This window comes from Truncatella angustata, assembly GCF_020726525.1.
Source record: "Truncatella angustata strain MPI-SDFR-AT-0073 chromosome Unknown BKA67scaffold_1, whole genome shotgun sequence".
Lineage (NCBI taxonomy): Eukaryota > Fungi > Ascomycota > Sordariomycetes > Amphisphaeriales > Sporocadaceae > Truncatella > Truncatella angustata.
Window position 1 is genome coordinate 2,910,420 of NW_025763381.1, and position 13,984 is coordinate 2,924,403.

The following is a 13,984-nucleotide window of genomic DNA, read 5'->3' on the forward strand; positions in this document are numbered from 1 at the left end:
TTAAATTCCAAACGGTCCACTTTTCAGATCTGCGTCAAGGCGGTCTGGACGCTGCTGGAATTTGCTGATGGTTGGAAATCTGCAGCCCTGGCAAGGCCGTGGAGGACATCGCTGATCCAGGGTCTATAGCCCCACCACGCCGTCGAGCTTGGCCTCTGATGGGTGTTCCGTGGCCTCCGCGTCATTGGCAGTGAAAGATTTATGGCTTGCAGAGATCACGAGTCAAGAGTGGTTCAGGGCGGCTGGTGCTGTCGTGTTTTAACAGCAATGGCTGACTACTTCTATTGTTCGATCGTTGCTCTGGATCATAGGTATGTAGAAAGAGCAATTTTTGCGCGGACTAGTTGATGAAAATGCAGAAAAAACACAATAAGATCCAAACCACATGTTCATTAAGATGTACAGCTCGGCTAGCGTCAGGGGGGGTCGAGTTCTTGGTATACTATGGTAGCATCGAGAAATTCACCATTCAATAGTACGCCCACCATGCATCTTCCCTGTGGTTGAACTTCAGATCGAGCCCTCTGTAGCCAGGCGGCCCTGCCGAGGTCATCTGAATTTTTTTTTGTAAAAAGGATTTAAAAAAAATTTGGTCAATAGTTGCGGTCCGAGAAATCTTCTTGATTCGTAGTCCCCATTGCCCCCAAGGATTGCCCCGGCCTTGGTGAGAAACTTCAACGGCGTGGGCGGGATCTAAAGTTACCATATTACCTAACATGTTGCGGAATCGAAGATTGCATTGGGAACGGCATCAAATGAGATTAAATCTTGTAGGACAAGTACATTTCACAAAGCGTCAACTTTGCATGAGTAGGACGGCTTGAGTAAATGGACGCCCAAACGCCGGACACTTTGCCTGAACACCCAACGTTCATGTGAAGAAGTCTTTGCGCGAGCTTGATCAGGCTGTGGCTAGGCGGTGGTGGGTATCACGACTATATTATCATCCGAAAAGACGTTCGTCCTGTCTCAGATTGTGGAGGTTCTACCGAGTAAGCAACCCAGGCTTTCCGGCTCAGATTCCGTGACCCTTTTCAATGCACAATGCCAGGATCATGTGCTTCAGAAAACGCACCAGAATGGGCCAAGTTCTATGCTTAGGCCGTCATGCTGCATGCTGAGTCGGCAGTGCTGCAAGTGCCCATAAGCACAGCCATCTGGCAGGAACTATTTCTTACTATGCGAACTACCAGAGCCTCTAACCATGCACTACTGGTGATGTGCGACGAAAGAGGGGAAACAAGGTTCGGGTTGAACAGGGACCATTGGAAACTGGTGAAAAGATTGGCCTGAGATCGTGGATGAAGCGAAGAGTGAAATTGGATTGATCCGGCAAAAAGAAAAAAAGCAAAACAGGTCATTCAATGAATGAGTGAATGAGTGAATGAATGAATGAGAGGCGGCGTGCAAGGCAAAGGAAGCCGAGAGTCTGGTGGTGGAGAAAGTAAGATACAATGAGTTTACGAGGCTTGCTGGGGGCATCCCAGACCGCAGGGCCAAAATCTCCATGTGTGACCTGTGCAACATTTGACAATATACTGTAGATGATTGACAGCCCTGCCGCAGATGGCTCGTAATTTGTCCCTTAATAAAAACCATGGCCTCGTGTCTGACTTGTCTGCAAGTCTAGATCCAGCAACTGGCATTTTGTTTTGTTTTGTTATGCTTGTACAATCGCCGACCATTACCACGTTAATATCACACATGGTAGTGTGCAGACATAGATGAGATATCATTGCTTCTTTACGCGGCTACCAGCGTCCCTGTCTCTCTATCTGACACATCTTCATCTCCAAGGCGCCCATTGGGGGCGGTCGGTTATCACCCCCAAGGCAAGCCATCAACGACTCTCTCGCATCCGACCCCCGCATTTGCATCTACGATCGGGACATGAAAATATCAGTACGGTGGCAACAATTGGCTGAAACCTGAGCTGGGAAGAATAGGCCCCGAGACGGACCCCTCAAACTTTCACCTGATTGTTTTGTACCTTAATTGCCCGACCTCGTGCCTGGATTTAGTCAATATCTTGGCCTACAATTGGAGCCCACTAGACCACCCGAGGAGCTGCAACCACTTTCTTTGACACTCGCCTTCTGCTGCAGTCAAGTGGGCTGCTACCTAGGTTGGGACTGCACTCTAGGCTGGGTTACTGCATGTGCTACCCAGGGTCGGCATCGCATTTGGCAATTGGCATAGCATAGCACAGCACAGCGCAGCACGAGCATACTAAGCCGGCACCCAGCACCCCCAACAGCCAACACCCACCATCCAGCATCCAGCGAAGCCAGCCACACTGCATTGCGTCTCGTTGCGCCAGGTCTGCTCCCTGCTCACACATCCTTAGTTGGCGTAGCATTGCATGCCCACGGTGGTGTGGTGGATGCCGGTTGTTACTGGAACCAGAGTCAGGTCCAAGCAGGGCCAAACGTCACTGCTTCCCAGAAATCTGCACTCCGCTTTTAATAACCCCCCCTCCCTCCAATCTTGGACATCTCCATTCTCCGTGTAAGCCACTGGCAACTTACTCTCCGGGCCTTGGGCGGCCATGCAAAGAGCGTTTCCCGACTTGCCAACAGCGTTTAACCTTTTCCTTCCTCCCCCCGTTCCTCAGATTCGACGACAGAGACCTGTATGAATGATTGAAGGAATACCCAGGCTGTAGACCTGCATCTGCAACATGCAGCGGGTTTCTGCCTTGCTCCCGTCTTGGAATGGCAGCCGGAATAGCGCGGGTTCCGGGGGAAAGACGAGCCTCGACAAGGTTCGCGGGTGGGCTGACAAGATACCATCGCCGAACAACCGGCTGAGCACATCCTCGCGGACCGGGAAGGATTCCTATGCGCCGACTACAATAGACAAAGAATGCGATAGAGCTGCTCGCATACTTATATCCTTCTGCCGTATGTTGAAGAAGGCCCATCACCGGCGCTCTGTTCCGTCCTGCAAGTCACTAACACAATTCTGCTACAGGCGACGGCTATCTAGTGCCCGATGATCGACCATGCAGCCCTACGACAACCTCTAGTAGCAATTCAACACAAAAGATGCTAAAGAAGATTCCGCCGAGAATAATACAAAATGCCGTCGGTTTGGCCATATTCACTTCCATGCGGTCCGGTCTCTGGACGTCAGGCTCGGGCGGCAGTGGGGTTCTCATCGCCAGAAAAACAGATGGAACATGGTCACCACCTTCCGGGATTGCCTTACAGACTGTCACACTCGGGTTCGCACTCGGGATTGATATCTACGATTGCGTCGCCGTCATCAACAGCTTCACCACTTTGGAGGTTTTCGGCAGACCGAGGATTACACTCGGCACGGATGTGCACATGGCCAATGGGCCCGTGGTATCCTTGGGACTCCTGGAGAACGAGTTCAACTGGGCCGACCTGAGCGATACTGTGTTTACCTACGTCAAATCCAGAGGGCGGTCTACCGACGCAACACTAGACGGGTCTGTATTGAGTGAAAGAGCCGACGAGAACGAGCGCTTCTATGGCTGTAATTTCAGTGTCCCCAAGATCTTGGCTGGAGATGTCAATCAGAGTCTGCCGCAAGTGCGGCCACTCTCCGAAGTGCTCAAATTCGCCGAAGGTAGAACCGACTACGACACTGCACTGCTCGAACAGTTAGCAAGCCAGCCGACACCAGGAGACGCCCACATAGAGTCGCCCGCTCTCACACCATCTGGGACCCCTTCTTTCGGCATTCCGAACCCTGAAGATCCCGACCCTTTCGGTGTTCTGGCCTTGGAGATTGCCGGGGCGGAGATTCGGGAGGCTGGTACGCATCTGAGACCTGACAGCGCCCAGTTCGAATTTTGCCCAAGCCCAGCGAGTCCATTGTTTCCCAAGTTTAGTCGACGCAGTGTGGATACCTATCTATCGAGAAGCAACAGGGGCAGTTACACGTCCAACAAAACCATGGCCACTGAACATAGTCATGTTACCGAGGCTGGCACGCAGACCGACGTCAACACTGCGGCCACAACGCCTAGCCCAGGTCGAAGCGAAGCTGAATACCAGCCGTCAATTGCGGAGACGCCGGAAGAGGAAGCCAAAGAGCCCGTCGACGTTGACTATACACAGATCGATATCAGCGTGATTCGAAAGTTGACCGCATTCCCAGACCTCGAAGATGACTTGCCGATTCGGACCAGTAACGATGACACACTGCGTATTGAAGAGCCTTCGGACGGGGGATTGGACCTTGAATTGAAGGACGTTCCAAAGGACGAGCCGAAAGAGACACATAGTCCGCGGACTGTCTCGGAAAGCGAGCCTGAGCTCGATACCGACGACGTGGATGATATAGATCAAACTGAGTCCGAGCTTTCCGACGACGACGACGACGACGACGAGGATGAGGAGTTTGAAGATGCCGAGGAGCCTGTAATTTTCGAGATTGCAACCGCACAACCACCTCGTATGGTTGCACCACAAGCCGTACAGGTTAAGGGAGCTGTTGTCAACATTCCGCGCCGGGTCCCACCTCCCCTACCCGTCCGCAATGTTGCTCGCTTGTCTCGGAATAAAGCCGAGCTTGGAGATGTCAGCATGGTCAGCAGCCCACTGCGTAACGAGTTTGAGTTCGCTGATGATGCATCGACACCCAAGCCTGGCGAATCCTTCACCACTGCCACTGCTGAAATATTCAGCACACCGGAGGTCAGCGTTACGCACGTTGGCAAGGATTCGGGAGAACCTGCACGCCAAGTTGCAATGACCTCAGAACCGCTCGATTATTTTACGAGGTTTGATGTTAAGGAGAAGCGGCCCATGTCTCTACCTCATAAAAGCCTGACTCGAGAGGAGAAGGCAACAAAGGACAAGGAGTCGGACCTCGCCTCGAGAAACCGTTCTGCTTCAGTCACTGTTGCCTGAATCTTTTCATTGTACTATTCTCACCTTCATTTATCACGATCTAAACATTGGCACGGAGTTATTGGGAAAAAGACAGCATTCATTTTGTGGCAACTGGGGGTTTCATCTTCCGCGGCAGTGGAATGTATTGGTCACGGAGGGCTGCTTTACAGGTGCTTTAACGAGGAATATGAGCGCGGCATTTGGTTCAATTAGAGCCCACACGAATACCCCCCCTTGAGATCTATTAGATAATTCAATGTATATACTTAGACCCGTGGGAGTGACACCGCTCTTTCAGGATGGCAGAGCGGGATGGTGGGACATGAGACTGGAATTGGAGGGTCATCCAGATAGCTTATGAAGTTCAATGGCTTTAGGTTGAAGCTGGACGCGTCTGTTCAAGAATAGATGGAAGTAGGCTGTGTTTAATCGATTCATTCAGCCAATACGATGACGGTGCGTTGTGAGTTGTCCGGTTGCCCAGTTGCTCGGTAGCTGCAAGAGTTTCCAATGTCCCAGATGTTCAAGTTTGCGTGTTCGAAGGCGCATGCACGTCACTGTTGCTGTGCCCATTTGGACGTTAACCTTGCCTGTACAGCCGCCTTTTGAGTCCAGTACAACAAACATAACCACCTGTGAGTGTCCAGCCGTGCTCTATTCTCCCCGTAACCCTCGTATGACACACCACCAGGCCGGATACAAAGCTGAAACCACCCCGGCGGTATTTGCCATACAGTTGAGCTCGAATTGGTCTAGATGGTCAAGCTCCCCAACGGAACACAAAATGCCTTGGCCAAAAGGTATCAAGCGTGTTCATGGCCGTCGCACTCGAGCTAATGGAACCCGGATAACCTCACGGCCAGAGCCCAAGACTCCAAAGACTCCTGCCAAGCCTACCATGGCGACGAAAAGTCAGCCCCAACCCCGGCCGTGGTAAGTTAAGGCCCCGCTTGATGCATCCAGTCCTGGCTCAGCCACCAACCCCCCCGCTTCTCACATATCTACCGTTCAATGGAAAGTTATCTTGCTATCCTGATCAACATTCACACTCGGGTTAACCAATATTCCCTTGACAGCCCTTCGCCTAGCAAGCGCGGATCCAAGCTCGAGCTGCTCGAGCGCAACGCGACGAATCAGACAGCAGCTGCATCAGTAGTAGGTCGCGTCCCTCGCGAAGTGAATAATCTCTTGGACTGCTAGCTCCACGTTCAAGATCTCAACCAAGATCACACGTACTCCTCGGGCGACGACACAGAGGACGTTTGGTCCAGCGACGAGGAAGGCTTGCTACATTCGTCTCCCGAGCGCACCTCAAAGCGTCTTCCACAGCAGCTCTCCGGCCGAACCGCCACTCCGCGACACCAGCGAGCTCTCCGGCGCCATCAGCTCAAGTCCTCGGTCCTCCTAGGCATACCCGACGTTGACGGACAAGACCCTGCAGGCATCATGTCGAGTCAGCAGGGAAAATGGCGCGAGGAGCAGGTCCTCATCATCTGCCCCGGTAGCCAGACCACCATGGCCCAGCTGGGCTGTGCAGAGCTCACCCCGCCGGCCCATCGCATACCTACACGCATGTTCAAGGATGAGGAGACCGGCGAGTACCTGCCATACTATACGTTCAAGCGCAGCAGGACGAGCGCCGGCAACGGCGACGAACATGCAAAGCTCGACGAGGACGATTACGAGTATGTGGAGGACAGGGACTCAGTCGAGGGCGCCGTCTATCCCATCATCGGCGGTCGCATCGCCAATATGGAGGCCTTCTTGGCCTTCTTGGATCATGTGCACAGCCTACTTACGACCACATATCACAACACGCCCATTGTGCTTATGGCTTCACCGCAGTGGACTCGACCGGACCACGAGACCATCGCACGTTACGTGTTTGAGAAGACCAAGACACCCGCCCTTTGCCTGTTGCACAGTGCTGTTGCTGCCCAGTACGGTATCAAGTGGCCTACCATGACTGTTGTTGATATTGGCTTCGAGAAGGTCGATGTCACTTGCCTCTACGACAACATAGTTGTTAGCAACAAGACATTGGGGTTCCCCAACCCGGATCGGGAGATTTCAGGTGGTGAGGTTTTCACTCAGAAGCTCTTGTCACTCTTGAAGGACAAGAGCTTGACCCGGGACATGGTCGAACAGCTCAAGAGGAGTTCGCTTTGCGAGGTCCTTCCTTACGACGGCGAGTTGGACGAGCTCATGGAGCTTCCCACAGAGACTGGCGCACCAAGCCAACCACTTGTGGCCGAAGCCCTCAAGCCGACTGAGCCGCCGAAACCTGCACCGCAAATTGGCGCCGAAGACGACAATGGGATTGTTGAAGAGAAGACTGCAGATGATGAGGGTGTCCTCGATGTCGCCAACATCGTTACCAGCGGCAACGCACGCGAGTTCATTGCGAAGAAGGAGAAGGAGAAGGCAGCAAGAGGCAAGAAGAGCAAAGGTCAAGAGCCTGAACCTGCCAAGGCTGTTCGTCTGCCAAACTCTAAGAGGAGGTTTGCTACTTTTCACTACGAGGAGCTCGTACACGAGGACGTAACTGTCCCCGTTTCAGACGGTGCACCTCAGCCTGCATCGGAGAACCCGACGAATGGTGAGGCAGCTCCCGTTTCTACTGAAGCGGCACCAGCCTCTTCGGAAGACGCAACAGCGCCTGCTGTTGGCGAGACGGTCACCGAGTTGCCTTTCGCTGCCGAAGCAGCGACTCCCTCTGTCACAGAGCGTAGAACGAAGCGTGTCCGGAAAGATTTCGATATCGGTCTAGAACGCTTCCTTTTCGCAGACCGTGGTGAAATCGATCGCATCACAGAAACCATCTACCGTACAATCCAAAGCATCGACGACATTTACAAAAGATCTGGCTGCTGGGACAACATCGTCTTTGTTGGAAATGGCAGTCGGCTGCGCGGTCTCAAGGAGAATGTCATGCAGACTCTGCATGCCCGTCACCTCATTTCTCCAAGCAGTGCCACCATCTTCACATCAGAACTTCCCTCGAATATGGCCACGCCAACCGGGACGGGCTCGCAGACGCCCACCGGCTCCTTCAATGGTCAACTACCACTGCCAACATCAAGCTCAGTGAACCCTCTTCTCCAAGCCGCTACAACCGCTTCTATGGGGATTCCTGGGTCCGTGCAAGCTCCTGGCTCTACGGCTGGTGAAGTTGGTCCCAGTCATCATTCACATGCGCAGACGCCTACCAGTATCAAGATGGCAACCCTGCCAACTTATCTTGCTGAGTGGACGAAAAACGGGTTTGAGGAGGCCATGTTTCTCGGCTCGCTTATCACAGCACGTCTTGCTTACTGCATCCACAATCTTGGTGATGCTCAGACCCTGGAGGCTCAGCGGGGTATGAGTCTCAACCGTGTTGATTACAAGTACGTATTTTTGGTCCCTTATCTACTACCACCAGCGCTGACTAGCATCCCTTTAGTGAACTTGGTCCCAAGGCTGTCAATACCCATTCTATGCTAGGTTAGCCCTTTGATGGTTCTTCCAGATTTATGTGTTGCTCCAGTTATAAGCATTCTATGTTTTACTGAGGCAGATCACTAGCAAAAAAGGATGCTACCTTTCATGATTATGGAGTTCAGGTCTAAAAGCTGGCGTCAACGGATAATGGATATAGGGAGAATGCGTTTGACCGACCGCACGTGTCGAGTACGAGTGGAACGCGTTGAGGCTAATTGCCAGTATGCTACGATTGTAGTTTGAGATGCTTCTACAGATACCCACCGATGTAGACCTGTACAATAGAAGCGAATAAAGAATTGGTCATGAACGGAAGACTTGACCGTGAGATCCAGTGCTCTCCTGGTGCCTACGTTGCCAAGGACCAGTTGTCAACGACAGTCCAGATATAGTCGATGTGCTTTATGTGTTCCCGCGAGGTGGACACATTCCAGGAGATATCATGTCATAGCCTCCTACCCAGACCGTCTTGGTGCGATCTATCACCCTTGACTTGTGCACAGGGAGACATGCCAACCAGACTAGTTGGGCTTATCTCACATGCGGCGCCCTTCTGTCCTTATGATTCCACGCCAGGATTTGTAAACCGTTACTTGATTCAATGATCGGCGTAGTCGGACGATGCCAGAGCATAACGTGTAAGTGGACCCATCTCATAACATGCGTAGATGACTCTGCTTCATAATTTCAGCAGACCAAGTAATAGGCCCAGATCATAGAGTGAGAGAACCTTGTGCGCCGAGGAGCATGAGCGTACAGATTGGTGGGCGTCCCGCTGATATCACAGTACCATTACGTTATAAATACAATATTGCCACAATGGTAACACATGAAAGTTTAATCTTCACACGTCAGAAAGTTCTGTGTCTTCCGGATATTCGTGCAGTCCACCGTATTTTGCACTGACGAAGAACGTCGCACCTCGGTCCTGCGTGACATGTGACAGATGAAGGTGGCCGAGTTCTCTACAGCCGGGATTCGCACAGCTCTCGGATGAGTCGATCTCAAATTGTAACCACGCAGGCCGCCACGGCCTCCGGCGTTTCGCAAGCACCATACTTAAGAGCGATCCCCGGTCTAGTTTGAAAGCCCGGACCCTGACAGGTGCGGACGAGGTTGTGAGTCCTGCCGGAATATCAAAATACACCGCTATGCGATCTTTTCCCCGGCGGAATGATATGGCAAAATATCCCGGGTTGAACTTATCAAGATCTATCGACAACTTCTTGACAAAGGAGCGTCCTGGGTCAAAGGTGCATACCGGTGGATAGTACGAATCGACATCAAACCCAATCTCGCGAAGTTCGCCAAAGAAGTAGAGCAAGCGTCCCCTGAACCGTCGTGGCGACAGCCAACGTGGCATGTCGGACCCGGGCGTCGAATAGTACATTGCATTGCTATGATGTGTGCGTTCGGGGTCGAGAAGCACAATTGTTCTCCTGCTCGCTTTCTTGGTGAAGTTCGCGCTCGGCAGTAATTGAAAAGGTGGGATGCCCTCAAGTCTTCGGAACAAATGAGTCTTACCCAACTGTACCACAGGTATCGCGAGACCTAGATCGTCCGTATTGCGGTAGCATGCCAATAGTGCGAGTGAGATGAGCCCGTTCTGCTTCACCGGTAACACGTCAACTTCCAGTTGCAGTCCCTGGTTGATTACAGATTGTGTCCTGAGCGCCTCACTATCGTCTTCGACGAGGCTTCTCACACCTCCGCAATGCTGGAAAGCTAGAGGCGACCGAGCCAGAACATGATTAGCCATTTGTGCAGCCGCGATCTCCGGCCATGCCATGTCAAGACCCCAGCATAGGTAACTCTGATCTATCCTCGTGTTGATCGCGACCTCCTGCAGCCGCTGGAAGGCCGCCTCGCCCTCGCCATAGAGCAAGGGCATTTTGACACGGAGAATACCCAGGAGGCAGTAGGCCATATCCTCCACACGGGTTGTTTTCCTATGAGCAGCCCACGAGAAGCGCTGAGCCATTGTCGTAATCTCAAAGTTGCCAGTACTCACGATCGTGATGCCAATCCCTGTTATAGCAGCAAGTATGTTGCAGACCTGTGCTTCGTTCCACTTGAAGTCATAGCTTAGGTCCATCATCGTCTGCTCCGTCTTGTCTCTCGGGCGAGTGATATCTGTGCCGAAGCACCTCGTCCATTCGTTATTGAAAAACCTCAGTTTCCGCGGGGCTAGAAATTCTTGCAAGGTCCAGCCTCTGGTGAACCAGCGGCTGAAGCGAAATGCCGAATACAGCTCATACGGGTCATCGTCCGCGGGCACATCCGACAGATAGACATAGCAAACAGCTGACTTCTCATACCACTCATACATGGAGTTGATTGCCTCCGAGAGCTCGGCGCTGCTAGACTTGTCGATGCAGCAGGTATCGACCCAAACATAGCCGACATCGTCCCCCTCAGCCTGCCGACAGCACCCATCTATCTTGTCGTAGCCATGGATACTAGCATAACCCGAGCTCTGAAAGTCCTTATAGGTGATCTCCTCGGCACCCCAGGTATGCGAGAGTATAGCATATGGCGGTATCCTATCCCCGTAGTGTTCCTCCAGCTTCCTCGTCTTGACGTTGAGCAGCCTCATTTACGGCAATACAAATTCGCCTGACGAAATCGCTGCTAATGGCGGCTCATCAACTGATGCAAATCGTGAGGCTCTCTCTCTCTCACTCTCTCTCACTCACTCAAAAGACAAGCCAAATGTAGAGCGCCGAACAGCAATGTGGTCGAGCACCGAGGAAAGAGGCATTATGGACGAATTGACTGAGCGAGTTCTCTCTCGATTTTCATCTCGCAATTTGTTTTTGGCGCGATAGTGGCTGTGCTGTGAATAGCTGGATTGTCTGCAGCAACGTGCAGCCTGCCGAAGATGCAGGGTGGGTGGGCGGACCCAGGGGGTCATTTCAGCCCCCAGAGAAATCCTTGACATCATCGCATGCATTGCCAGACCTGGCCCTGTCGCTCTGCTTTCGCTTAAGAGGCCGCTATTGCTGTAATCTCGTCTAGTCTTCCCGGTTCTTCTGACGTTGGGTTCTGAATATGATCAAGTCCAATTGTGCACGATCCGCATTTAGTTTCCAGGCAACATTTATCTGTAATGTAGCTCAAAGATCTGGTAGCAACTACACTAACCTAACCTTAGGTTAGTATGATTGGAGTCTTTGAGCTCTCGCTACGTCTGGTACATCATTCCACGTGCTCATCATCAAGTCAATATTTGGCACTGAACTTTGTCAATTGCCACGCCTCAAATAGGCGTATCCTATATTACATCATGTTCGATCATGCATCATCATGCGAAACGTATCAACAGAAAACGCCTTTGAAAAACCCATGAACCACAAATATTTCCGCGAGAAGAGCCTGCCAGACGAACACCAGACTCCCTCCTCACAGTAAGTATCCCATTCCCCCTCGCCTAATCGCGATTTAAAACAGCATATCTCGACGTCCTCCTGTCAGTACCAGCTCTGCCTTCCTCTGCGATCTTGCCGCTGACATTCCGCCTGTAGCCTTTCTTGCCGTCGCCACTACCCAGATCGAAGTCATTCCCGGTAGACACCTGCCGCTTGCCGCCCACGATGACCGGCGGCGTGGAGGCTCTAAGCTGTCCGTAAGGCTTTGAGAAAAAGTCGCCCTCGGGCTGGATGGACGAGTCCCTAACTCGCGCCATTGCTTTGCCCGGCCTCAGGGCAGCCGGCTTCTGCTCGGTGATGTCCTGGGAGCCACTAACGGAACGGGAGTTGGTCGAAATCTCGCCAAGCGCGACGCTGCTCCGCGTGTTGTAGAACGACGTCTTGACACGGGGAGCACTCTTGCCGTCATCTAAGCCGTGGCGGGGCACAGCAGGAGGTGAAGCGGCCGAGATTGCTGACCCGGTGGGCGTCGGGTTTGAGCGCAAGGGATTGGGGTGCATATTGCTGCCAATGACACTATCAGTGAGATCTGACACATCTGTCGGGTCAGGGCGCATGTTGTTTTCGCGATCGGAATCATCATCTGACACCTCGTCGTAAGGCTGAACCAAAGCCTCGTAGGCACGGCTGTTGCTTGCGCTCATCCTGGCGGCAGCATTCATGGCGCGTTGGCGTTCCTGCGTGCGAGTGATGAGAGACTCAGAGGTATACCATGCCTCCGTGAACTTGGGTGGGCGATTTGAGGAAGGGTTAGGGTCGACAAGAATGCTGCCAGGTCGGCTGCCGGGCCGAGAGGCCCCAGCCTCGTGGAGCGGGAGCTCGGTGTAGCTACCGTGGCCGGACGTGGGCTTGGACAAACGTTTCAGATCAGCTGGCGATGTGATACTATTACGTGGCGAGTTACCCGGCTGGATACCGTATTGCCGACTGGGGAGATCGTGTTTTGAAGAAATGGAAATAGCAGAGTCTCGAGAACCAGATCGTGTATGCATGAATGGAATGCTAGGCGGGCGCTGCAGATCTTCATACGGCGCGCCGGACCGGCGGCGGCCTTCTAGGGGCGTTGACAGACGCTTGGCCTCCTCCGTCATGGCTGTATAGCTCGTTGAGACCGAAGACTTGTTGCGCTTGTGAACCCGTGCCGTGAGGTGATCCTCCAACGGGTTCATATCAGGAGGCATATTGGCAATACGACGGAACATCAGGCCAAGCCAGAGTGAGATGGAGAGCGACAACAAGTGTAAACCACCAGCGCCAATGAGTGTGTAGTAGGCCGCAGGTACGAAGTATCTGGGAGTGAGTGACTGATCAGACAATAAAGTCGTCCAGGCTTCCGAGTGAGTGCGAGCAGAGTATGCGCCGTAGGTGTAGAACGGCAGAGTGGCCGTGTCAGTGAACGCAGCAAAGAGGTTGTATGCGGCTGAAGATGCCGGTGTCCTGCTACCAGCAGGCCTCATGTGATGCAAGATGCCATAAATACAGTTGATACCTACGACACCGCACTGTGATTGTGGTCAGCTGTGAAGTCATGGGATAATATTATAGGTAGGCTTACGGCGATTCTCATAATCCATGCGGTAAGATCTTCAACGTTCGAGATGAGGATCCACAATGCCAGTACGCCGAGAGCACCAATGACCTCAAGGCACCGAAGAGTCATTTGTACCCATCTCAGCCATACGATCCATCCTTTGGTCCTATAGCTCATAGGACGAAAGCTGGTGGTCCGGCCGGTGGGCACCTCGTGGAGACTTGGCTAATTAGCGAGGGTTCCCGTGGTGGGTATAAGAAATAAAGACATACTCGGGGTGCCTGTTGAATGATACAAGCGGTCCTTCACGCTTCGTCGGCCTAGGCTTTGGTTCCCAGCTTGCTCTCGTTATTGCCTTTGGATCAAAACCCTTGGTAGGTGCAAAAGAATCGCGACGATCTGCGTCGTACAGGTACGGTTGGTCGAAGCCACCCATAATTGCGGAAATGCCAACCTCGAATACGAGGCCACTACCAACTAGTATTTGGCAGGAAACGAAGGAGGGTATAACGACTGGAATGCTGGGTCTCGAGAAGTTCAGCGACACGTGCTGGTTTAAAGAGCCTTGCTTGCACATGGCACATCGTATGCAATTGCGGCTGGACTGGGAAGCACATTAGGCGGGAAGGTTGGCATGGCAACGAAACATTGGACTTCCAACCAACGAACGGCCC

General features: G+C 52.6%; 4 protein-coding genes across 4 annotated transcripts; 2 read left to right on the top strand and 2 right to left on the bottom strand.

The window, feature by feature from the left end:
• The first annotated feature begins 2,520 nt into the window (after nt 1–2,520).
• BKA67DRAFT_28208 (uncharacterized protein) lies at nt 2,521–5,151 on the top strand. Its single transcript, XM_046095956.1, has 2 exons — nt 2,521–2,903; nt 2,974–5,151. The coding sequence occupies exons 1-2, from the start codon at nt 2,681–2,683 to the stop codon at nt 4,884–4,886; spliced, it is 2,136 nt and encodes a 711-aa protein (XP_045963896.1). The 5' UTR covers nt 2,521–2,680; the 3' UTR covers nt 4,887–5,151.
• A 501-nt stretch (nt 5,152–5,652) lies between these two features.
• On the top strand, nt 5,653–8,359 carry BKA67DRAFT_652982 (uncharacterized protein; the record flags this gene model as incomplete). The annotated part of the gene is made up of 4 exons (XM_046106270.1): nt 5,653–5,801; nt 5,945–6,023; nt 6,069–8,257; nt 8,314–8,359. 4 exons carry the CDS (start codon nt 5,653–5,655, stop codon nt 8,357–8,359), a joined length of 2,463 nt encoding a protein of 820 aa, XP_045963897.1.
• Nucleotides 8,360–9,195: 836 nt separating this feature from the next.
• Nucleotides 9,196–10,947, bottom strand: BKA67DRAFT_652983 (heterokaryon incompatibility protein-domain-containing protein; the record flags this gene model as incomplete). Its single annotated transcript, XM_046106271.1, has 1 exon — nt 9,196–10,947. The coding sequence occupies one exon, from the start codon at nt 10,945–10,947 to the stop codon at nt 9,196–9,198; it is 1,752 nt and encodes a 583-aa protein (XP_045963898.1).
• An 834-nt stretch (nt 10,948–11,781) lies between these two features.
• On the bottom strand, nt 11,782–13,746 carry BKA67DRAFT_652984 (uncharacterized protein; the record flags this gene model as incomplete). Its single annotated transcript, XM_046106272.1, has 3 exons — nt 11,782–13,281; nt 13,335–13,530; nt 13,583–13,746. 3 exons carry the CDS (start codon nt 13,744–13,746, stop codon nt 11,782–11,784), a joined length of 1,860 nt encoding a protein of 619 aa, XP_045963899.1.
• Nucleotides 13,747–13,984: the final 238 nt, after the last annotated feature.

Coding starts and splice junctions, on each gene's coding strand:
- BKA67DRAFT_28208 (XM_046095956.1), top strand. CDS start 2,681: ATGCAGCGGGTTTCTGCCTTGCTCCCGTCTTGGAATGGCAGCCGGAAT. Junction 2,904..2,973: donor CATACTTATATCCTTCTGCC/GTATGTTGAAGA, acceptor ATTCTGCTACAG/GCGACGGCTATCTAGTGCCC.